This window comes from Mercenaria mercenaria, chromosome 16 (assembly GCF_021730395.1).
Source record: "Mercenaria mercenaria strain notata chromosome 16, MADL_Memer_1, whole genome shotgun sequence".
Taxonomy (NCBI): domain Eukaryota; kingdom Metazoa; phylum Mollusca; class Bivalvia; order Venerida; family Veneridae; genus Mercenaria; species Mercenaria mercenaria.
The window spans coordinates 43,884,617-43,910,011 of NC_069376.1; the positions used below are offsets into that span (position 1 = coordinate 43,884,617).

The following is a 25,395-nucleotide window of genomic DNA, read 5'->3' on the forward strand; positions in this document are numbered from 1 at the left end:
ATGGAGTCGTTGTACCATCAAACATACAGACTGATTCAAGAAGTTCAGAGTGATCTAGGAAAATACGAACGAGCCACAGGTTTATCTTTTTTTATGTAACAGAAGTGGGTGGGGTTGTGAACACTTTTTCCTTCAATAAATCTTTATATCAACCTTCTAAGCAGATGCGTATCAACCTATAAGGATGACTCCGCCTACCTACCTTATTTCGGCTCACCATGTCATTTTGCGGTACTTTGTTTATTAAAAATGTCTATTATGATTTGATAAATGGTCTGACAATGAATACTGTTTTAGATAGGTAGAAAAAAACTCCATAGATCTGCTTATAAAGACCCGCAAACTTACTGCAAACTTACTGGAGATAACAGTTAAAACTTTGAAGGCATGGTTAAACATTAAATATCAAACTGAAATAAGGTTGACACCTACCGTACAGGTTGATACGCAATAAAACGTCGAGAGGCGAAGATTTTAGTGGCAAAATTTGCCCCGTTTGTCTTCAGTATAACTGAAATGTCTTAATTTACGTAGCAAAGCGTTTTAAACATACCCAAAAAATAACCAGCATAGTCTTTATAGCATATCTACCGTAAAGGTTGATATCTGCCGTATAGGTTGATAAGCCATAAAACGTCTAGATGAAGACTTTTGAGGCAAAATTTGCGCTGCTTGTCTTCAGTTTAACTAAAATATCTGACTTTATGCACAACAACGTTGTAAACTTGGCAGAAGAATAACTAATACGCTCTGCGTAGCATATATACCGTATAGGTTGATACCTACCGTATAGGTTGATACGCCATAAAACGTTAAGATGAAGACTTTAATAGCCAAATTAGTGATGTTTGGCTTCCGTTTAACTGAAATATCTTAATTCATGTAGGAAAACATTTTAAACATAGCAGAAAAGTAACTAGCATAGTCTTTATAGCATATCTACCGTATAGGTTGATATGTACCGTACAGGTTGATAAGCCATAAAACGTTAAGATGAAGACTTTAATAGACAAACTGGTACTGTACGGTTTCCGTTTAAACAAAATATCTTAATTTATGTAAAAAAAAATTTTTAAACAAAGCAGAAAAGCAACTAGTATGTTTTTTAAGCATATCACCGTATAGGTTGAAGTACCGAAAGGGTTGATATTTCCGTATGGGTTTGATGTGCCTTTAAACGTCTGAATGAAGACTTTAGTGGTCAAATTTGCGCTGTTTTCTTCATTTTAACTGAAATATTTACTTATTAGGAAAAGGTTTTTTAAACATAGTAGAAAAAAATAACTAATACAGTCTTTATAGTATCTACCTATAGGTTGAACCTACCGATAGTTGATATTTTCCCCGTATGGGTTATACGCGATTAAACGTCAGAGGAGCTTTTATAGTCAAATTTGAGCTTTTTGGACATAAGATAACTTAATATCTTAGCCCCCAAAAAATTATTACAGTCAGAAATTGCCAAACTCCCGTACGGGTTGAACCTACCGTATGGTTGATACCCAAAAAGTTCGAGAAGTTTTTTTAGATAAATTGCGCTCTTGATTTTAGTTTAAAAAATATAATTTTATGTACCAAAACGTTGTGAACATGACAAAAAAAACATTTAAGTCTCTGAGCATATCTACCGTATTTGAACCTGCCTTTATATTATACGCCATAAAAACTCAAGACGAAGACTTCAATGCCAAACTTTCGCATTTGCCTTTTTTTAAACTGAAATTTTAACTTACGTTCAAAACATCTGTGCAAAGAAAAAAAAAAAGAAGTCTTTATAGCTATCTACCGAAATGGGTTATACTTCCGTAAAAGTTGATATCTGCCGATGGTTGATAAGCATAAACCGCAAGAAAAAGATTTTGTGTTAAAATTTGCGCTGTTTGCTTCAGTTAGGTCAAATATCTTTTTAAACACCAACACGTTGTAACTTTAAGAAAAAAACAGTGTGGTTTTAAGGTATAACACCGAAGGTTGACCCTACCGAAAGGGTTGATGCTCCGTATAGGTTGAAAACCCAAAACCCGTGAAGACTTTAGTGGAGAAATTTGCGCGTTTGCCTTCAGTTAAACTAACTATTTTTTATTCGTGGAAAACTTTTTAAACATATAGAAAAATAACAATACAGTCTTTAAGCAACCTACCTTAAGGTTGATATCTTCCGATAGGTTGTATCATTTTAGCTAGAGGATCTTTTAGGGTCAATTTGCGCTGTTTTGCCTTAAGAATAACTTAATTTCTAACTTATGCAGAAAAACAATTAAACATTGCAAAAAAAATGTTTTTTCCCCGTCAGTATTCCCCATCTGCCGTCAGGTTGATCCCTCCCGATGGGGTTGAACGCCATAAACGTTCAATAAGTTTTTTATTAGCTGAATTTGCCACTTTTTTTCTTTTTTAAATTTTAAATATATAATTTTTATAAACCCAACGTGTGAACATGAAAAAAATACAGTAAGACATTCTACCGTATAGGTTATCCCGCCTTATAGGTTATAACCCCTCACTCAAGAAAAGACTTTAATGGTAAATTTGCGCTTTTTTGTTTTCATTTTAAAGTGAAATATTTTACTTTATGCACCAAAACTTTGCAACAGAAAGAAAAATTACTATTATGGTTTTTTAGGCATATCACCGAAGGGGTGATGCCTACCGAAAGGGTGGTCTACCGATAGGTTGAACCTAGCTTTCCAGATAAAGATTTAGGAAATTTTCGTTTTTGCTTCTTTTTAACTGAATATCTTAATGCAGTAGGAAAACGTTTTAAACAAGAAAAAATAACAGTCCCAAAATAGCAATCAAACCGTATAGGTTGATTCTTCCGTAAGGTTGAATGCGTTTTGCGCTAGAGGAGAAATTTTTATGGTCTTTTTTGCGCTGTTGTCTTAAGAAAAACTTTTTCTTAATTATGCAGCAAAAACATAGCAAAAAAATAATAGTGGGTCTTTAGGGCATATCACCGTTTTGTTTGTTTTAAACCGAAAGGTTTGTCCCCGATATTTTATAAGCATAACACGTCCAGATAAAATTTTTTGTGGAAAAAATTCCGCTGTTTGTTTTCATTTAACTGAACTATCTTAATTCATGTGGGAAAACATTTTTAAAATGCAAAAAAAAACTAGTACCGTTTTAAAAACACAATTAAAACCGAAGGGTTGATACTTCCAAATAGTTGATATGCGTTTAAAGGGCTTAGGGGTGCATTTTATGTCAAATTTGCGCTGTTTGTTTAAAATAAAAAATTTTTTAAACTTATTCCAAAACTAGCAAAAAAATAACTTTTGGGGTCTTTGGCTTTTTTTAAAGAAGGTTGATTCTACCGTAAAGGTTGATGTCACCTATATTTTGAAAGCCAAAACAGTCCAGATAAAAGAATTTAGGGGAAAAAATTGCGCTGTTTGTCTTCGCTTATTGAACATCTTAATTCGTGGGAAACGTTTTAAACATAGCAGAAAAAAAAACAAACCCGTATTTAAAGCACATCAACCGAAAGGGTTGATATTTTCAGTAAGGTTGAAGCGATTTATGCGTCAAAGATTATTTTTTGGCACATTTGCGCTGTTTGTTTTAAAATAACTTATTTTTAACATATGCAGCAAAACATAGCAGAAAAAAAACTAGTGTGGTCTTTATGGTATTCTCCCGTTTTGGTGATGCCTACCGGAGGTTTGTGTCTTCCGTAAGGTTGTAACCCATAAAACCCCAAATTAAGATTTTATAAAAAAAGGGGCAATGTTTGTCTTCTTTTTTCTGAACACTTAATTCATGTGGAAAAGTTTTAAACATGCAGAAAAATAACATTTTTCCCCTTTTTTTAAAAACACATCTACCGATTTTTTGAACTGCCGTAAGGGTACCGAAAACTCTGAGGATTTTTTAAATTTCAAAATTTGTGCTGTCTGCTTAAAAGAACTTAAAATCTTAACTTATCAGCAAAACAAGCAGAAAAAAACTATGTGGTCTTTATGGCTATCTCCCCGATGGTTTTGATACCTCCCGAAAAGGTGGAGTCTACCTATAGGTAAATAACCCATAAAAACGTCCAGATGAAGTTTTAGGGAAAAAAATTGCGCTTTTGTCTTCATTTTAAACTGAAAAAATTTTAACATGTAAAAAAACGTTTAAAAAAAGCAGAAAAATAACAGTACCGTATTTAAGCACATCTACCGTATGGGTTTTGATATCTTCCCTTTTTGGGTTAAAAAAAACCGGTTTATGCGTCAGAGCATGTATTTTATGGTAAAAATTTTGCGCTGTTTTTTTAAGAGAACTGATTTTTAAACTTATGCGCAAAAAAGCAGAAAAAAACTAGGTGGTCTTTTAGGCATATCTCCGTATAGGTTTTCCCTCCCGAAAGTTGAGTCTCCAAAAAGGTTTTGATAACCCATAACACGTCCAGATGAAGACTTTAGGGGGAAAAAATGCGTGTTTCCTTCAGTTTAACTGAACATCTTAATTCTGTGGGAAAACGTTTAAACTAGCAGAAAAATAACTATACCATAATAAACCATCTACCCTATGGTGTATCTTCCGTAAATTTGAATGGACTAGCTCTAGAGGGTGCATTTTATGTAAAATTTTTGCGCTTTTGTTTAAAATAACAAATTTTCTTAAAATTTATGCAGCAAAACATAGCAGAAAAATAATATGTGGTTTTATCCCCATCTCCGTTGGGTTGATATTTTCCCAAATAGGTTGATACCATTATGCGCAGATGATTATTTTATGGTCAAATTTCGCTGTTTGCTAAGAATAATTTAATTTTTCTTAACTTATGCAGCAAAACATAGCAAAAAAAATAAAAGTTGTCTTATGGATATCTCCGTTGGTTGTCCCTACCCGTAAAGGTTTGTCACGTATAGGTTGAAAAGCCTAACACGCCCCAGATGAAGATTTTAGTAAAAAAAAAAATGCGCGTTTGTCTTCTTTTTTAACGCTATCAAAATCATGTGGAAAACTTTTTAAAAAGTAGAAAAAAAACAAATACAGTTTTTATAGAAACCCTACCGTTGGGTTATATCTTCGTATGGGTTTTGAACCGATTTTCGTCTAGGGGATGCATTTAGGTCAAGTTTGCCTGTTTGTTTTAAAGAAAACTTATTTTCTTAACTTATCACAAAACATGCAAAAAAAAAACTAGTGTGGTCTTTATGGCATATTCCCGTATAGGTTGTGTCTACCGAAAAGGTTGATGTCACCGTATAGGTTGTAAGCCATAACACTAGAGAAAAATTTTTGGGAAAAAATTTTGCTCTGCTTGTTTTCATTTTAACTAAACTATCTTTTTCAGTAGGAAAACATTTTAAACTAGCGAAAAAAACTGCATTTATGCACATTCCGTATGGTTTGATATCTTCCGTAAGGTTAAAATTTTTATGCGTCTAGGGGATGTATTTTTAGTCAAATTTGCCTGTTTGTCTTAAGAATAACTTAATTTCTTAACTTATGCAGCAAAAAATAGCAAAAAATAACTTTTTTGGTCTTTTTGGACATCTACCGTATGGGTTGATATCTTCCGAATGGGTTTGAACGCGATTATGCGTCTAATAGTATTTTAGGCAAATTTGCGTGTTTGTCTTAAAATAATTAATTTCAAATTTTTGCAGCAAACATGCAAAAAAAAAAACTAGGTGGTTTTTAGGGCTTTTCTACCTATGGGTTGTCCCTACCGAAAAGGTTGATGTTACTGTATAGGTGATAAGCCATAACACCCCAGATAAAGATTTTTAGGGGAAAAAAAAATTGCGCTTTTTGTTTTCAGTTTAATGAAAATTTTTTAAAATCAGTAGGAAAACTTTTTTAAACATAGTAGAAAAATAACAAAACAGTCTTTATAGCAACCTCCGTATGGTTGTTACTTCAGTATGGGTTGATACGCATTTTACTTTAAGGGGATGTTTTTTAGGTCAAATTTGCGCTTTTTTTAAAGAATAACTTAATTTTTTAAACTTAGCAGCAAAACAAGAAAAAAAAAAATAATAGTGGTCTTTTGGCTATCTCCGTTTGGGTTATGTTACCGAAAGGGGTTGATGTCTCCGATAGGTTGAAAACCAAAACACCCCCAGATAACAATTAGGGGAAAAATTTTTGCTCGCTTGTCTTCAGTTTAACTAAAACATTTAATTCATGTAGGAAAAATTTTAAAAACATAGCGAAAAAAACAGTACAGTTTTTTATAGCACTTACCGTTGGGTTGATATCTTCCGAAATTTTTTGATAGCATTATGCGTCTAGAGGATGTTTTTTTAAGTCAAATTTGCGCTGTTTTCTTAAGAAAAACTTAATTTTTTAATTATGCACCAAACGTAGCAGAAAAAAAACATGTGGTCTTTTGGCATACTCCCTTATAGGTTGATATCTACCGTAAAGGTTTTATTTACCGTATAGGTTGAAAAGCCAAAAAAAGCCAAAGAAAAAAATTTTTGAAAAATGTGCGTTTTGTCTTCATTTAAAACTGAAATATCTTAATTAAGTGGGAAAACTTTTCAAAAATGCAGAAAAATAAAAGTACTTATTTTTCACCTCCGTATAGGTTGATATCTTCCGTATGGGTTTGATACGCGATTAATCCTAGGGGATGCTTTTTAAGGGTTCAAATTTGGCGCGTTTGTCTTAAAAAATTACTTAATTCGTAACTTATGCAGCAAAAAAATTAAAAACTGCAAAAAAATAATTCGCAGTACTGCCTATCTCCGTCATTTTGATATCTACCGGAAGGTTAACGCCAAAAACTCCATAAAGCATTGGATAGAAATTTCGCGTTTGTCTTCAGCAAAAACTGTTTAAATAACCAGAAAAAAATTTTTAAAAATTTATGATAGCAAAAAAAATCACAAATGTGTCCGCGCTGAACAGTTTTTGTTGTCTCCCTTTAAAACCTTTTTTTTTTTTTTAAGTTAAAATGTTTTGGCTTCTCAAAATTCACTAAATTGTTTTTTTAAAATGGGAACACTCTAATTGAATTTTGGGAAAAAAAATTTGTAACTTGTCAAACGCTCTTTTTTTTTTCTAAAATTTAAAGCGTGATGCGTCATATTTTATTGCTGTCTATTTGGTAAAGTTCTTCTTTAATTTTATCCCAAAATTATAAATACCTGTGTATGAGGTTGCGACATTTTGTTCCCCTTTAAATTTTTGGGTTTCACACAACAAATTTCTGCTGCATATATCATAACCTTTTGCACCCAAAGTAAGGTTTGTTTTTCTTAATATAATATGCCCAATACAAAATTTATCCCCAAACCTACCTGAAGTTATGATACATGTTACGGGGAAAATTTACACTTTAAACATGGACAATATTTTTCCAAAGTTTCAAAATTAAATGAAAAAGAAATCGCACTAATCGGAAAAAGTAATTTATAAGAAAAACTTTTTGGCTGTAAAATTTTCGGAAATCTGTTTATATTATTATGCACCTTACGACACTTATGGCCGTGCAATCACCCCCGCCCCCCCCCCCCCCCCCCCCCCCCCCCCCCCCCCCACTAAACCCCAACTCTAAAAGAGCCCTGTATTCGTTTAGTGCACACAAACCCAAACTTTTTTTGGAAAAGGAAAAATTTCTTTTTCCAGTTTAGATAAAAAATGCAGCAGGGGCCCAACATTTCATTCAGTTTTAAAAAATGCCGGGGAAACCCTCTGCCCCCTGAATAGGGGGGCAGGGGCCCCTTTCGTTATTTAAAAAATGAAAAGGGGAAACCCCGTGACCCCTTGTTTAGATACATTTTAAAAAAACCCTTTTACCTTTACTTCATTTCAATACCTTTTGTATATAAACCGGTTTACCAGACCTTTTAGTCTGTAACAACCTCAATGAATATTTCTTAAACCGGCAAAATAGATACACTTCGTTTTCTTAAAACGATAACTGAATTGCATTTTTGACTATTTTTAAAATAAAATTTCCAAATGCATTTTTGTGAATATAAATAAATTTTGAATTGGCTTTCTTGAAAGAAAAAAAAAATTTTAAAAAGCCTTTGCCTTGGTCGGAAGAACTGTACATTTTATAGAGATGTCAAAAAGAATTTTCGTGTTTTGTTTGTCGTGTCAGCGGGGCACTGCACAAAAACTAATTTGTCGTTTTTAGTTTTTTCGTGTTGGAGGGCAAAAACATGAAAAAACACAAGATTTGTCGGGTTTTGTGTGACGTGTCGGCCGGCGAAAACCAACAACACAAAACTTGACAAAAGTTTAAATTTCGTTTTTTTTTTTCGTGTCGGCCAGGGCGAAACGCGACAAATAAAGGGCGCCGACACGACAAATTTATACCCTAAAGCATAAAACAGCCCCTTTGTTTAAGAAAAAGGGTTTTTGGGGGTGGCTCGGGCCCCCTTCCTGTGGACTAGATTTTAGTGCAGATAATAAAACGCATGCAATTATAAAAAAAACCACAGAAAAGGTGTGCTTTCACATAAATTTTTTGTTATTAACACATATACTTTTGTTGAATATATTAAAAAAAAACCCCTAAAAAACCTTTCACTCGAAGAATTTAAAATTTTATCAGAGCCCTCACATACCTAATACCACCGTATTGTCCCTATTCGCCGTCTGTCTGTCTGATTTGTCTGTTGTCTGCCCTGTTCGCCTCCGCTTAATTTGTCGGTTTTCACTTTAAAAAAAGCTGGCCTGGATTTTGACGAAACTTCACAGGAGTGATTAGAACCAAGAATCGATGTGCTACCGACTTATTGCTTCGTGCAAAAAATTGGCCGCAAGAGCTAAAGGGGGAAAAAATTTTTGCCTGGCTTCCAAGGTCAAATTCTGCCGGTTTTTCGAGAAATTTCACGGATTTCATACCAACCATTTTTGACATACTCGGCACTTCCCGCTACGCTGCAAAAATGCCCACCAAAACGAAAATGAAAAATATCCGGATGCTTGGCAAACATTCAAAATTATGAAATAGAAGGATTCAAATTCACCACATACATAAAAAAAATGAAAAAAAGGAGAAGATTTTTCAGATTTGACCTTTTTTCGCAGACAACAATGCTTTTAATTAAAACAACTGTTTTCACAAGACCTCACCAAACTAAAGGTCTAAATTGGCCAAATGTTGAATTCAGTCCACCGTTTATTACAACATAATTATGTTTAATTTGTTAGGGGCCCTTTCCTTGGGCAAAAGTGCAGCATTTTAAAATTTTGGCATTAAGCTTTATTAAAGAAATACAGAAATTTTAAAAGATTAAAAATTTTAAAAAAAAACAAAAAAGTTCATTGCCGACAGATATTACTTTAATGTTTAAAGTTTTTTTTATTAATTAATTTTATATTTATTTATTTTTTGGTTTTGATTAGCCGTAAAAATTTGGGTTAAGGCGACACTTTTTCAATTTTAACTGGATGTAAAATCTCGGGTGTCAATAGATAATGATTTAGGCATAAGTGAACCCTGTTAAACCCGCTATTGATCCTAAAAATGAAGAACTAACCAAATTGAGGTTTTAAACCACATGGGTAGCGGAAACCCATTCGGACCCAACCACACGGCGACAAAAGAAATATATGATAAATACATATAATTTTTTAACTTTGACGGGTTTTTTTTTCTAAAACCTTTCACACAAAATAGTAAAAGTTTCAAATTACCCTTTTCCACATTCGCATTTTCTTTTTATTTAAAGTAGACTTTTGAGGGTGATTATCTTACTTAACGACAAAAAATGTGTTAAATTTGAACTAAAGTTTCAGAAAAAATTACGCTGTTTTTTGCGTGCTTCAACGGCACAAAACTATGGCACATTTTTTGTAATTAGGCCTTTTTGTACATTGCGTCGCGAAAATTCGTGGGGTTTAAGAAAATGTAAGACTAGTATCAAATTTGAAAAATCCTGCAATGGGGGATAACGCATAATTTTTTGTCTTAAACGTCTGCTGAATTTTATTATTTTTATACCCTTTTTTTCTTTATAAAATAAACTTTCAAAAGCGCTGGGGGTTTGGGTTTTTGGGTGTCCGCAGGGAAGGTATTCAAGTGTTATTCTTTATACAAATTAAATATGCGCAACGCTTTTTTTAGCTGAAACTGTAAAGAAAATATAAAATTTTTTCCCAAAGACGGCTTTAAAAATTTCCATGAAAATGCGCGGTGATTAGCGTTGTTTTAACAGGCTTTATTTCCTTTGAATTATCCGTTTTGGGGCCGTAATCGTTTTTGCTCAGCCACGAATATCGCAAAATTTTAAAAGAATTTTAACACACGTGAGGGCAGTACCCGCTAACACACGGTTTCTTTATAAAAAAAAAAACCCCCAAAATGCCAGAAAGGGCATTTTAATTTGCACATTTTACGCGTACAAACTTAAGGGTCACGTCAACAAAAATGGCGCGAAAATGAGTGTCAAATTTTTTGTATACACGAAAAAGCATGCGATTTTTTTACATTTACACACAATAATTAAAATTGGGCCGCATAATAACTCTCTAGACACACAACCCCTTCCAAAATAATCGCGGGCTTTACTTACAAATTTTCGTTGTCAGAATAGCTACACGCATTGGGGACCATCGACTAAACATTTGCGCTGTACATGTGGCATAAAAGTGTTTTCTAAATACCTTTTAGCTAGAATAAACATTATCAGAAACCTGTTTGATAACCCAACACTATATTGGCCGTGTAAAATTTTATCACTGATTTTTTTTTCCCGCAGGGGTATATATCTTGCTATTTTTTCGATAAATCCAAAAATATACATTTTTTAAAATAAAACACAAAAACACAAAAAATGGTTTTAAAGCATACCCCCCCCCCCCCTTGCGAATTTACTATACAGTGTTATGTTCTTTATATTAATTTTACCAGATTTACATGGGCCCCCTTTCAGATAAACACGTTCGAAGGCGTTTCGAAAATTTACCCGTACTAAACAGACACAAAGGGGCTACCAGAGGGACAGCAGAGTGAGATAAACCCCCAGAAAAAAACAGAGACAGAAGAGTACAGGCTGCCGCTAACTAGCCACTCTTTGCGAATAGTTTGTCGGTTTTTTTTAACGGGCCCTGTGTATAGCACTGATTTCAGCGAAGCAGCTTTCCTGGGGAAAAACCATACCGGCATCTTGCTTAAAAAAAGTAAAAAAGACAAATGTTGTTACGTAAAACATATAAAAATTTACTAAAACCCAGTAGCCTACAAACTCCTCGTTGGTCCGTGGGTATTTCTTTAATCCCCCTTAATAGTGTTTTAGATTTCATATTTCCACTAAAACCTTGTATTTTTTACTTTATTTTTCCTATTACATTTCATACTTCACAATGTTAAAAATTTCTGTAAAAATCTGAATAAAAAAAAAGAAATAACCCCAGCGCAACTGTCAAAAAACAGCTGTTTAAAACCTCTAGGTAAAGTTTTTCGAAAGGGGAAAAAGAACAGTTAACGATGAACTGCTGCAACTGTGTTTACTGCCAAGAGCTGTCGTTGACAGCGGTCAATTTTTTCGAAATTTGACACGAAAAAGCAATAAAAAATGCGAAAAGAAAAACAATGAAACATATATGTGATTTTTGATAATCTTCCCCTAAGGGAAAAATTTTAAAATTATTATTCTACAACTTTCTCAGAAAGACCTAAATGAGACAAATCTCAGTTGACCCCAGTTTAAGTCATGCCCAAATATCAAGAATATTTTGTAACAAAGTGGGCAAAGTCCAAAACTTTTTCAAACAGTTTTTTAATAAAAAGGACTTTTTTTAAAAAAATGAAACCAATTCCAAGTCCAAAGAGGCCATAAAACGCCAATCTATTGAAAAGGTTTTGCGTTTTTGCATCAGTACAAACTAATAAACAAATGTTTAAGTTTCAAAGCACATTTGGGCGAACATAGTCTTTTTTGAAAAACATCAAAGTCCAAAAAGACCATAACAGCTAAAATATTCACAGCGATATGTACTTTCTTACTGGTCGAAGCGTGAAATAAAAAAGTGTTCCAAGTTTTAAGTAAATATCTTTTATATACATACTTACATATGAAACATATCTTATATACAAAATTACTATCTTTTCAGAACCAACCCTCCCTCCCAGGGGGAGAAGTATAGCTCTCCATTTTTGGTATAGTCAGTTTAAAAACGGGTTGCATGGTTAAACCCCTATATGTTTTTATCGCGTTGGGAAAAAATGAATGAAATTTAGTTGAAGAATTTAAATTTGAAACTGGGGTCTTGAAAAAAAGACAGGACCAAAAATCCTGGTTTTTCTTAAAAATTTCATTTTAATTCATTATCGTCTATGCATTAACCGGTTTTTTCACGACATTCTGCTTTAGCTATTTCAATGACGAAAATGCACATTTTTTCCATTAAAGGCTTCTGGGAGGCTATCCACTTAAATTTTCTACGCGGACTGTTTTAAAGTTTTCGCGTTTTCTGCAATGTTTAAAAAGTTTTTATGCATTAACAGTACAAGACGAATATTTTTGTTTGCAATAAAGGCTTAACATAAAGTTTTATGGGTATCAAACCCATCAAATGAAAACAAACAGGGTTTTTTATATCCCCGATATATTTTCGCTAGTTTAAAACTTTTCCCCCTAAATTTGACATTTAGTTAAACTAAAGATAAAAGCGAAATTTGGCTAGAAGAGTCTTCGCCCGGAATTTTATGGTTATCACCCATACGGGGGTAAACAACCATAGTAGATGGGAAAAGACTATCAAGCTACTTTTTTGCTATGTATAAAACGTTCTGCCAAATAAATTAAAACATTCACAACGAAGACAAAGGGCCTATTAGCCCTAAAAATCTTCATCTGGGCGTGGTTTTCGATATCAACCCATACGGCAGAACAATCTTCGGGAGGTATCAACCATAGGGGAGTAGCACAAAAATTATCGGGATTTTTTTTTACTGTTTGAAAGGTTTTCCTACCGAATAAAGAATTTCAGTCAACGGAAGCCCAAAAAGCATCATTTGGCATTTAATTCTTCCTATTGACGTTTAATGGCTATCAATGGCTATCAACCAAAAAAAAAAATAAAATTCAACCCTTTTCGGAAGGTGTCAACCCATACGGAGAAAGCAAAAAGACAAATAGTTTCTTTTTTTTCATGTTTAAAATTTTTTGCTACTAAATAATAAATTTTAATTAAAAAAAAGGGAAACACGAAATTTTTTTTCTAAAAAATTTTTCAAATTTGACGTTTTATGGCGACAACCAACGGGGAGGTATTAACCTAACGGGAGTATCTCGCAGACCGTTTTAGTTATTTTCTGCGGTTTTCAACGTTTTTGCATAAAGAAGACATTTTATTAAAATTTAAAACAAACAGGGAATATTGCCATTCAGTCCCCACTGGCATTTTAGGCTTTAAAACCCAAAAGGCAAATACAACTTTTTACGGAAGGTATCACCCTTTCGGGTTGAATGGTATTTATACAAAAAAGAGATTTTTTTTTCGCATTTTGAATTTTTTTATACATAAAAAAAGATTTTTTTAAACGAAAGGCAAAGCGGAATTTGGCATTGGTCTTCACTTGACGTTTTTAAGGGTAAAACCTATTAAGCAGGTATCAACCAAAACGGAGATTCCTTAAAGATATTTTTCTAATGTTTAAAAAGTTTTGGTACATAAAAATTTAATAATTTTTGTTAAACCGAAAACAAAGAGCGCTTTTGCAAAAAAAGCCTTCACTGAAGGGTTTATGGCGTATCAACCTTCATAGATATAAACGTCGGCAGTAGGCAAAAATGACTGTAAAATAATATTTTTTTTGCAATTTTTAATTGGTTCTATAATTAAGACATTAAGCTATTTCTTAAGACAAAAAGCGCAAATTTGACCTTTAAAATGCATCCTCTAACTTAAATCGCTATAAACCCATACGGAAGATATAACTTATACTAAAAGTGCTATAATACTGTACTTGTTATTTTTCTGCTATTTTTTAAACGTATTTAATGAATTTAAACTATTTATATTTTAAATAAGACAAACGCGAAAATTTTTTTCACAAAGTCTTCAACTGGGGCGTTTATGGGTTATCCCCTATACGGCAATTCAATTTTACGGGGGATCAACAAACGGGAGATAGCTATAAAAACTACACTATTTTTTTTCTGCTATGTACGAAAAAGTTTGAAAATAAAAAAAAAAAATTTTAGTTAAACGAAAGGCAAACAGTGAAAGTTTTCTATTTTAGTCTTTATCTGAAATTTTGGCGTATCACCTATAAGGCAGTATCAACCCATACGGTAGATAAGCCTGTACTAGATAAATTTTTTAAATGTTCCCCAACTTTTTGGTACAACAAATAATATTTAATTAAAAGAAATCAAAGAGCCAAAATTTTGCTAATAAAGTCTTCCGAACGTTTTTTTTTGCCACAACTTAAACGGGAGTGTATCCTTACGGAAAAAAGGCACTCGGCATAATATATTTTTTCGATTTTTAAAAAGTTTTGCTCATAATTAAAAAAATTAAAATTATACTTAAGAAAAAAACGCAAATTTCTATAAAAGGGATCCTTTAGACGTATAATCGCGTATCAACCATCGGAAGATATCAACCTACGGAGGGACAACCCATCGGAGAATGCATAAAGACGTTTTGTTATTTTTTCTACTATGTTTAAAAGTTTTCCTACAAATTTTGATATTTAGTTAAAAAAAAGACAAAAAACGCAAATTTTTTCCCAAAGTTTTCATCTATAGTTTTATTTCGTAAAAAAACCTATGCGGCAGACTCAACCTTTACGGTAGTTTCAACCTAACGTTGATATCTTACTAGAAAAAAATTATTTTCTTTTGGGTTTTTAAAATTTTCCCACATTTTTTAGTTTTCGTTAAACAAAGGCAAAAAACGAAATTAAAGCTAATGAAAAATCTTCATCTTAAAAGTTTTATCCCCACTACCTTAAGGCAGGGTTTACAAAACGGGAATATGCTACAGAGGCTGACATTTTTTTTTTTCTGTTCCAAAGCCCTTTGGGGACAAAAAATTATATATTTTAGTTAAACCGAAATCAAAAGCGCAAAATTTTTAAAAAAAACCCTTTTTTTTTTAATTGTTATGGCTACAACCTTTTCGGTAGTATCAACCGGGGCAGAAGCAAAACGACTTAATAAATATTTTTCTTGCAAAGGGTTTAATTTTTTTTGGGCAAAAAGTTATGAAATTAAGTTATACTTAAGACAAACACGCAAATTTTTACCATAAAATCACCCCCAGAAGTTTAAAAAGAAAATCAACCTTACGGAAGAATCAACCCATACGGAGTTGGTAAAATCGGAACTTTTATTTTTCTGTTTTTTTAAAAAATTTTCCTACAATGAATTAAGAAAGTTCATTAAACTGAACAAACAGCGCAATTTTTTCCACTAAAATTTCATCTGGACGTTTATGGCTTATCCCCCCTATCGGAAACATCAACCTTTGTGGTAGGCTAAACCCAACGAAAAATACCAAAAGAAAAACAATTTTTTTCTGCTATATTTGCTGCAAAGAAAAAAAAAAAATTATTTTAAGACAAATCGAAATTTTGGGCCATATAAAGCATTTTAACATAATCGCATATCAACCTTACGGGAAATATCAACCAACGGGAATGGCATAAAATAGGGAAATTAGTTATTTTTCTGCTATGTTTAAACGTTTTTTTACATTAAATTTGATAGTTTAGTTAAATAAGACAAAACGCAAAATTTTCCCACTAAAGTCTTCACTGGACGTGTTAAGGCAATCAACCCATCGGTAACATCAACCTTTCGGGGGGCATAACCTATACGGTAATAGCCTTTTAAAAACCGCACTAGTATTTTTCTGCATGTTTTGCTGCATAAGTAGAAAAATTTAAATAATTTTTAGCAAACAGCGCAAATTTTGACCAAAAAAAGCTCCCTAGACGCATAATGCATATCAACCCAACGGTAGACATAACCCTTTTCGGTAGGATAACCTATACGGGAGATTTACCTAAAAGACAGTTTTTTTTTGAATTTTTGTGCATAAGTTTTAAAATTTTAAATTTTAAACAAACACCAAAATTTGACCATAAAATGCACCTCTAGACGTTTTAAACCTACAACCAAAAAAGATATAACCAAAACGGTAAATGTGCTTAAAATCGGGGATAGTTTTTTTCGCTTTTTAAAACGTTTTCCACATGAATTAAAATAGTTTAGTTAAAATGAAAGGCAAACAGCGCAAATTTTTTTCCCAAAGTCTTCAATTGACTGTTAAGGTATCAACCTAAAAAGGAGACATCAACCTTTTTTGGGGGGCCAACCTTTAAAAAGGTGATATGCCATAAAACCACACAGTTATTTTTCTGCAAAGTTTGCTGCAAAGTTAAGAAAATAAGTTTTTTTAAGACAAACAGCGAAATTTTTCAATAATGCACCCCTAAGTATAAACGCAAATTCAAACCAAACGGAAAATATCAAACCTTAAAGGTAGAGGCTTTAAAAACGGGAACTTTGTTATTTTTTTTTTCTTGTTTTTAAAGTTTTTCCTACTTAATTAAGAAAATCATTTAAAATGAAAACAAACAGCGCAAATTTTTTCCACAAAATCTTTATTGGGCTGTTTTGGGTTATCAACTTATAGGTAACATCAAAACCTTTTCGGGAGGCATCAACCTATCGGAAGAAAAGCCAAAAAAAACCGCTTTTTTAAATTTTTTTCTATGTTTTGCGCAAAAGTTCGAAAAAAGTAATTCTTTTAAACAAAAAACGCGAAACCACAAAAAGCTCCTCTAACGTTTAATCCTGTATCAACCTATAGGGCGATATCAACCTAAGGTGATTGCCAAAAAAAACGGGAAAATTTTTTTCCCAGTTTGAAAGCTTTTTTACATGAATTAAGAAATTTCAGTTTAACGAAAACAAACAGCGCAAAATTTTTCCACTAAAATCTTTACTGGACTGTTAAAGGCTTTTCAACCTATACGGGAACATCAACCTTTACGGTACATCAAACCATAAAGGTGAATGCATAAAGACCCCACTCGTTATTTTCTGCCTTTTCTGCAAAGTTAAAAATTAAGTTATTCTTGAAAAACAGCTCAAATTGACCTAAAAGCATCCCCAACCTAATCGCAATCAACCCATACGGAAATATCAACCTAACGGTTTTTGCTAAAATACGTATTAGTTAAATTTTTGCTATGTTTTTAAAAAGTTTTCCCCCACAGAATTAAAAATATTCGTTTTAAATTTAAACAACAGCGCACTTTTTCCACAAATCTCATCTGGGCGTTTTAGGCTTACAACCAAACGGGAGACATCAACCTATACGGGAGATATGCCATAAAACCAAACATTTTTTTTTCGGGAATGAATTTGCTGCATAAGTTAAAAATTAAGTTATTTTCAAAACAAACAGCGCAAATTTTTCCAAAAATGCATCCCAACGCAAATCGATATCAAAAACCTTTTGGAAGATACAAAATTATAACGGTAGGACAAAACCCATACGTAGATATGCTGAAATGTATACTATTTTATTTTTTTTCTTTTTTACGAAAAGTTTTGCACATAAATTAAGAAATTTTAGTTAAAAAAAAAAGGGAAACTCGAAAGTTTGGTACTGTATTTTTTCTTTTTACGTTTTAAGGCGTTCAAATATAAGGCAGATTTAACCATAGGAAAAATGCCTGTACTATTTTTTTTTTTTTATGTTACAACTTTTGGTACAACAATCATTATTTAAGTTTAAAGAAATCAAAAAGCGTAAATTTTTGTAATAAATCCATCTAAAGTTTTTTGGCGTATCAAACCCGTACGGAAACATAACCTGTACGGGAGATTAGGCAATAATGACGAAAAATTTTTTTTTGAAGTTTTAAATTTTTTTTCTCTGATAAGTTAAGAATTAAGTTTTTCTTAGTCAAAAAGCCAAAATTTTTATAAAAGGCACCCTAGAGTAAAATCCCCACAACCTATAAGGAAGATTCAAATTATACGTAGGCAACCTTTCGTAGATACTGTAAAGGGGTATGTATTTATTTTTTGCTATTACGAAATTTTTGTACATAAATTAAATTTTCAGTTAAACAAAGGGAAACCGAAGTTTGGCTACTGTGTCTTCATCTTGACTATTAAAGGGGGTATTAACCTATAAGCAAGGTATCAACCAAAACGGAGATATGCCCCTTTCTGATATTTTTCTCAGTTCACACGTTTTGGTACATAAAAATTTAAATTTAAGGAATGAAAACAAAGAGCGGAAATTTTGCTAATACTTTTTAACAAAAATTTTAAAGGGGTATCAACCCAAAACGGTAGATATTAACCTTTCGGTAGATAGCCACCAGTCTTACAGTGTTTTTTTCCGAAATGTTTTAAAAAATTTTTTCTGCAAAAATTTATTTTTGTTTAAATTTAAACAAACAGCGCAGTTTTTTGGGAAAAAAAAAGTCTTATCTTGATTTTATGGCGTAAACCCTTTCGGTAATATACCCATACGGTAAATATGCTAAAAAGCTTTTAAAGTTTGGTCTTGACTGCTAAATCTTTTTCCTAAGGTTAAAAGCGTTTTACTGTGCAAATCGATTTTTGTTAAAAAATGAAGAAGAACTAACACATTTTCCTTGAAAACCCTAGTTTTTAAAGCAAAATGGTGTATGAACCTTTAAGGAGATTTTCGACAAACTTTTTAAAAAGGTAAATGAAAAAAAATTTTTAAAACATTTTTGAAATTAATTACCCTTTCTGCTATTTTAAAACAAGGTTTTGGCAGAAAAATGCCCTTTTAAAACCCTAAAATATATCATTTTGGGGTATCAAACCCCAAAAATCAATTTGTTTTAAAGTTTTCAAAAAGATTTTTTAATTTCGAAAAAATTAGACATTTTGCTTAAAAATTCAAAATTGTTGAGTAAACGACATTTCCCCTCTTTTAAAATAAAATGGGGCTAGGAGTTCAACCTTTAAGGCAGATAAGCTGAAAATGAATGTACAACGCTTGCTTTGAATCAGGTCATCCCCAATCCTGTTCAATTTGATGTTAAAAAAAAAGCGTTACGAACATAAAATCGTGATAATTTTTTATATTAAAGCTATTTTACGATGCATTATAAGTATCAACCTTTAAGGCAAATTTGCTACAAAATTCATAAATTTGGTTTTGATTGTTTTAAAAAAAATTTAAATTTCATCCCAAATTCGTTAAAATCCACATTTTAAGAGAGGAAAAAAGAAATTAATTGTCAAGTTACCCTTTTAGCCATATAGAAGCATTTTACAGACCGCCTTTAGACAGATACACTACAAAACTGTCCATATTTAGTTTGAAAATAGTTCTTTTTGAATTAATTAGAATTTTTTGCGCATCAACTTTAAAAAAAGATCATTATTTCCCTGGGATCAAATATGACCCCACCCCGGGGGTCACATGGTTTATATAGACTTACATAGGAAAAAACTTCGAAAAACCTCTTGTCTAAAACCACAAGGCCTAGGGCTTTGATATTTTGTATATGACATCATCTAGTGGTCCTCTACTAAGATTGTTCAAATTATTCCCCAAGGGTCAAATATGGCTCCGCCCTGGGGGTCACATGGTTTACATAGACTTATATAGGGAAAAACTTTGAAAATCTTCTTGTCCAAACCACAAAGACTATGGCTTTGATATTTTGTAATGTAGCATCATTTAGTGGTTCTCTACCAAGTTTGTTCAAATTATCCCTCTAGGGTCAAATATGGCCCGCCCCAAGGGCCATATGGTTCATATAGACTTATGTAGGGAAAAACTTAGAATCTTCATGTCCGTAACTTACATCATTGAAATTTGGACCACATGTATAGTTTTGAATGGCAAGATGAACCTTGACATGAGTTGACCTTGATCTTGACCTAGTGACCTACTTTCACATTCTGTAGGTACAGCCTTCAAATTTGGACCACATGCATAGGTTTGTGTACCAAAAATAACTTTGACCTTGTTATTGACCTAGTGACCTACTTTCACAGTTTTGAAGGTGCAGGCTTCAAATTTGGACCACATGCATAGTTTTTTGTTCAAAAATAAAATTTGACCTTGATTTTGACCTAGTGACCTACTTTCACATTTCTCAAGCTACAGCCTTCAAATCTGAACCACAAGCATAGTTTTGTGTACTGAAATGAACTTTGATCTTGATTTTGACCTAGTGACCTACTTTCACATTTCTCAAGCTACAGCCTTCAAATTTGAACCACATGCATAGTTTTGTGTACCGAAATTAACTTTGATCTTGAGATTGACCTAGTGACCTACTTTCATATTTCTCAAGCTACAGGCTTCAAATTTGGACCGCATGCATATTTTTGTGTTCTGAATTGAAATTTGACATTGATTTTTACCTATTACCTACTTTCACATTTCTTAAGCTACAGCCCGCCCGCTTAGCTCAGTAGATAGAGCGTCGGTCTACAGATCGCGGGGTCGTGGGTTCGATCCTCGGGCGGGGCGTTGAAAAACGGCGTTAAACCCAAAACAAACAAACTTAAGCTACAGCCTCCAAATTTGAAGCACATGCATAGTTCTGTCTACCGAAATGAACTTAAAGTCTTTGACCTTGAAATTGATCTAGTGACCTGCTTTCACATTTCCCAAGCCACAGCTTTCAAATTTGGACCACATACACATTGTTTTGTACCAAAATGAAATTTGACCTTGAGCTAGTCTTGAAATTTGGAACATTCAAAAATGGCTCAGTGGATGGCGCCAAGATCACTGTAATCTCTTGTTAGGTTAATAGGTTAAAGGTCAAGGTCAGATTAAACCAGAATGGTAGAACTTTTGTTTACAGTGAGCATATAATTTCTGTTCCTTGTGCAATTACTGAATGCATCAAGGGGGGCATTTCGTGTTCGACGAGCTCTTGTTTAGCCATTAATGTTACATCTAAGATAATGTTTTGAAAAGATGTATTGTAAAGAACACACACTTTAATTTTCTTGTGAAAGACCATGTTTTAAGTTATGTTCCAAATGAATTGTTGCTCATTCATATAAAAGAAGTTTGACGCTGAAAGTAAATAAAAACCAATTTTGTGCGTTTGCAACCAGCATGGATCCAGACCAGCCTACAAAGCCTTGCAGTCTGGTCAGGATCCATGCTGTTAGCAAATGAATTCTCTAATTGCAATAGGCTTTGAAAGCAAACAGCATGCATCCTGACCAGACTGTGTGGATGTGCAGGCTGGTCTGAATCCATGCTGGTCACAAATGCACTATGTTGGTTTTCTCATGGTGTGGCTCAAATGTCCGTGGTTCAGAATTTGTATTATGTAGGTGAGTCACTAACCTGGTTTAAATATGTTAAATTATTATTATATTACAGCAAGTTTGAAAGTGATTGAAGTGAGAGTTTTTCCACCCAATAATCCAGATGTTCTATATGAAAGTAAGGAAGGAGTATTTGTTCGCCGCAATGGTGTTTTAACGGGTCCAATACGGCCAAGTCATATACAGGAATGGATTAAACAGGTAATTCAATATCACCTTCAACACCTGCACACAACAGTCACGTGACCACAAAGGAAATACTTGTGTCAAATTTGACAAGTTGCTTAGTTCATTAAACCTTTAGAGCAACAACCTAGTTATAACACACAGAAACCTGGATACAGTCTTTTTGGAATCTGTGTCAAGGTCAACTTGGATTAGAAATTAGATCATAAAAATGTCAACTTTGTTTGTTTTTATGAAATCCATGAAGGTTTTGAAACTGGGTCATCTTGGGTAAAAGGACTAGACTGTTCTTGTCTGAATACAAATATTTCAGTTTTAATTGAAACTCAGAATTTTATTTGCATTTTCTTTCCTAGCTGTTTTTCTTCAGTTCGATTTTCTGTCACAGGTATGTTTGAGCAGTATTATTTTGGTTATTTTTAAGTGTTTTAAAGGAATTTGTATGGGTCAGTTATGCTTTGCAATTTCAGAGATGTGTTATTTATGAACCCCACCTCCATGCAACCCCATACACAGGTTAAAGAAAAATTGATATACAGTTTGCTCATTATTTGGTCAGTAAATTGAGCAAACAATGATTGCTTTTAGTCAGTTGCAGTGTATAACCTGTATGTATTAGTTGATGGGTCAAATCAATTGTCAAAGTCAGAATGACCTTCAGACAGAAAATGGTTCAGCATCTATAACTTCAGACTGCTGTGGCCTAAGACTGTCCTATTACGTACTATGATTGATGTATTAAGAGTTCAGTATGTCAAAAATTAAGGTCATAATTACCTTGAGATTGAAAATGTTTTCAGATCAATAACTTGAGCATGCTCAGTTTTCTTCATTCATGGTTGTAGTCATTAATCATTCGTCAGTAGGCCAAAAGTCAAGGTGACTGCATACATATCCAGTTCCTACAGGACAACATGGGGGTCATGTGTGTTTTATAAATGGCCCTTTTTTCATAATTGAAATATATGCTGCCATATCGAACATTTTCTTTGATATTTAATATTTAAAATGTTTTTAGCACATTATGCATAAACAGGTTGCAAATTCCCTGTAAAAGCCCTGGTATAAGTTCAAAGGGTTATGAATCCCTGTTATAAGTTCAGAGGGTTATAAATCCCTGTTATAAGTTCAAAAGGTTGTAAATCCTTGGTATAAGTACAAAGGGTTATAAATCCCTGTTTTAAGTTCAAAGGGTCATAAATCCCTGTTATAAGTTCAAAGGGTTGTAAATCCTTGGTATAAGTTCAAAGGGTTATAAATCCCTGATGCTTTGGTAAAAGACAATGTTTCTTGCATGCTGGACGGAATTTCCCTACATTTTTGTCTTAGCTGGAATAACCTTTGTGTAAGATGACTTGCATGCTGCAGTTTATGGATGAATGCATAAATTTATGCTATTATGATATAAAAATACTTAAAAGAAAAGCATTCGTTTTTATTTTATTTCTTCTAGCTTTGTAGAATATATTAATGGTATGTAAGAGAAAGAATCTTTCATTGGTTGTAGGGGCATCTTGAAATATCTGGCTCTTGAGTAAGTGTTTCATGGCTACTGGACAGAGCCTTGTTACCTCATAGACAGGTTTGGTACCCTTGAGGCAGGTGTTTTAATCCACATCTTCAGCCAGTGACAGATTCTTGTTGTCTGACGTCATCCTTCTTTTAGCAAGTATTCATGTTGAGAAGTTGTCAGTAACTTGTGGAGAACAAGTCATTTTGTCCGGGGACATTGGTTTGGTTACCACCACCTCCATATAATTGAACTGCTTTAAAAAAAAAAAAACAATATTATATTTAACTTAAAATGAAACAAACAAACCAATAAAAGGGCTGTATTTCGATGGTGTTGTCAATTGAATGCTAGAATTATTTGGATTTTCCTTTTTCAGAAACATTTTGCTGATTTGGATGAAATGCATTCTGCTGAACAGTTCCTGAAAGATGAACTTAATAAGAAAGATGAGACAATAAGACAACAAGGGGACACTATCAGGGCTCAGAAAAGTGAAATAGAACGTCAGAGAAATGTTATAGAATCTAAAGGATGTAATATATTGTAGTACAAGAAGAGCATTAAGAATTTAAGTTCGATACTATTTATGTTTAATATATTTTTAAGTATGACTATAAATATGGAGTAAGTAACGGCCCTTTTTGGACTTTGGAATATTACAAGTACATCAGAACGCTGTACACTCAACTCCTATTTTGGTTTCCATCCAACTGAAATGGAACTTGGTTTACATCATCAGCATCAAGTGGACATATACACATTTTTGGGACTTTCTTGAATATCCTTTTTAGTAATGGTCAGTTTTTTTGGACTTCATAATATTACAACTACATGAGAATATTATGTACACAACTCCTTCAGCAATTTCCATCCTACTGAAATGAAACTTGGTATATATATCATCATCATCGTCATCATGAAGTGTACATATATTATGTATTTTTATTTTATTTTCATGCCTGATTGTTCTTTTCTGGAGATATGGTCCTGTTATAGACTTTATTTATTTTTCTGTCAATAATTTTTAGTGAGCATGTGTAAGTGTTTATATCCTTCTGTTGGACCTATTTTTCTGTTGTTACATTCATTAGATTTGAACCATATACACTTAGTTTTCTAATTCTGTTTAATGTCTTTTGATATGAGAGTTGTTTTTAAATTTAATAAAATACATGCTTTAAAAAATTTGATGTACCATGTTCAGGTGATATAGAAATGTGACACAGCAGATAACTTATGTCAACCTATGATAATTATAGGAATTAACTGGAATCAGTCACTTGAGGCAGGGATTTAAAATCATTCAAAGGGTTGCTAAGATTTTACGGATAGTAGGTAGTTGTTGGAGGTATCTAAAGTAAGTAACCCAAACATGTTGGTTTATCCATTTTTAGCTCAACCATTGGAAGAATCAGAGGAGTTGTTGGCATCTGTATCCCCATTGGCTAAGTTTTTGTTTGTAATCTTGTATCTCAGTAACAACTTATGGGACTGGATTGAAACTTAAGACAGCTCTTGTATAAAGAATTTATGCAACGTGATGTATACAAGGCGAAGGCTGAGTGGAAATCCAGTTATTTTTGTTTAATCCAAAAATCCTTTTTAGAAATTACAGGCAATTCATTTACAGATAAAAACAACATAATTATTTTCAACAAAATTTGGTATCAGTACATATTGATGATAACACGTAAATGTTATGACATAAACTGAGGTAAATACATGTATATGAAAAGTTTGTTTTTAATGGTTCATGTATGGGTTAGTTGCTTTAAACAGTACATGTGAAGTAAGAATTTGAATAATAGCGTTGATTCCTAAAGTGTTACTTAAGTCCAAGAGTTTAGAAAAAATCACATTCATACAGATGTACATTGGACATAACATCAATTAGTATGTGAATTTCGAAATGGGATAAAAACATTTCTTAGATGCATATAACCTGATCTGCATTCAATGCTAGTTTTTGTCTTAAGAACAGAATCTTTATAATCTGGTATCATTTTTAGTGAGAGTTACATTACTACATTATTAAATGTGTCAATTTATAGTTTTCACAACTTTTGTGCCTTTTTGAGAAAATAATGTCTTTGTAATTATGTATATAGTCCTCATGTTCTTTAGCGTATGTCATCGGTTAAGATTTGTAGGTCCATGTTTAGCTGGACTTTTCAAAGAAAATGTAGAGCTTATAATTGCACATCGCCCTGGGGGTGTGGGTGGGGGTTAAAGTTTTTGATAAAGTCAAATATCTCTTGTTACTATCAGAGCTTTTGACTTGGCACTTAAAATGTTATTGAATTTTGACAGGGTTATGCCCCTTTATAATTTAGAAAATTTTAGGTAAAGTTTTTGATAAAGTCAAATATCTCTGTTTCCTGTTACTATTGTTAGGATGGATCGAGGGCCAAACGCTAAATAAGAAAAGCAATAAAAGTTTACTATATTTATTTTCACACTCAACCTGGTGTAAAA

General features: G+C 32.9%; 1 protein-coding gene across 1 annotated transcript; it reads left to right on the forward strand.

Moving 5' to 3' along the window:
- LOC123539691 (schlafen-like protein 1) lies at positions 1-25,302 on the forward strand. The gene is made up of 3 exons (XM_053525914.1): positions 1-79; positions 21,277-21,422; positions 23,297-25,302. Exons 1-3 carry the CDS (start codon positions 1-3, stop codon positions 23,465-23,467), a joined length of 396 nt encoding a protein of 131 aa, XP_053381889.1. The 3' UTR covers positions 23,468-25,302.
- The last annotated feature ends 93 nt before the right edge of the window (positions 25,303-25,395 follow it).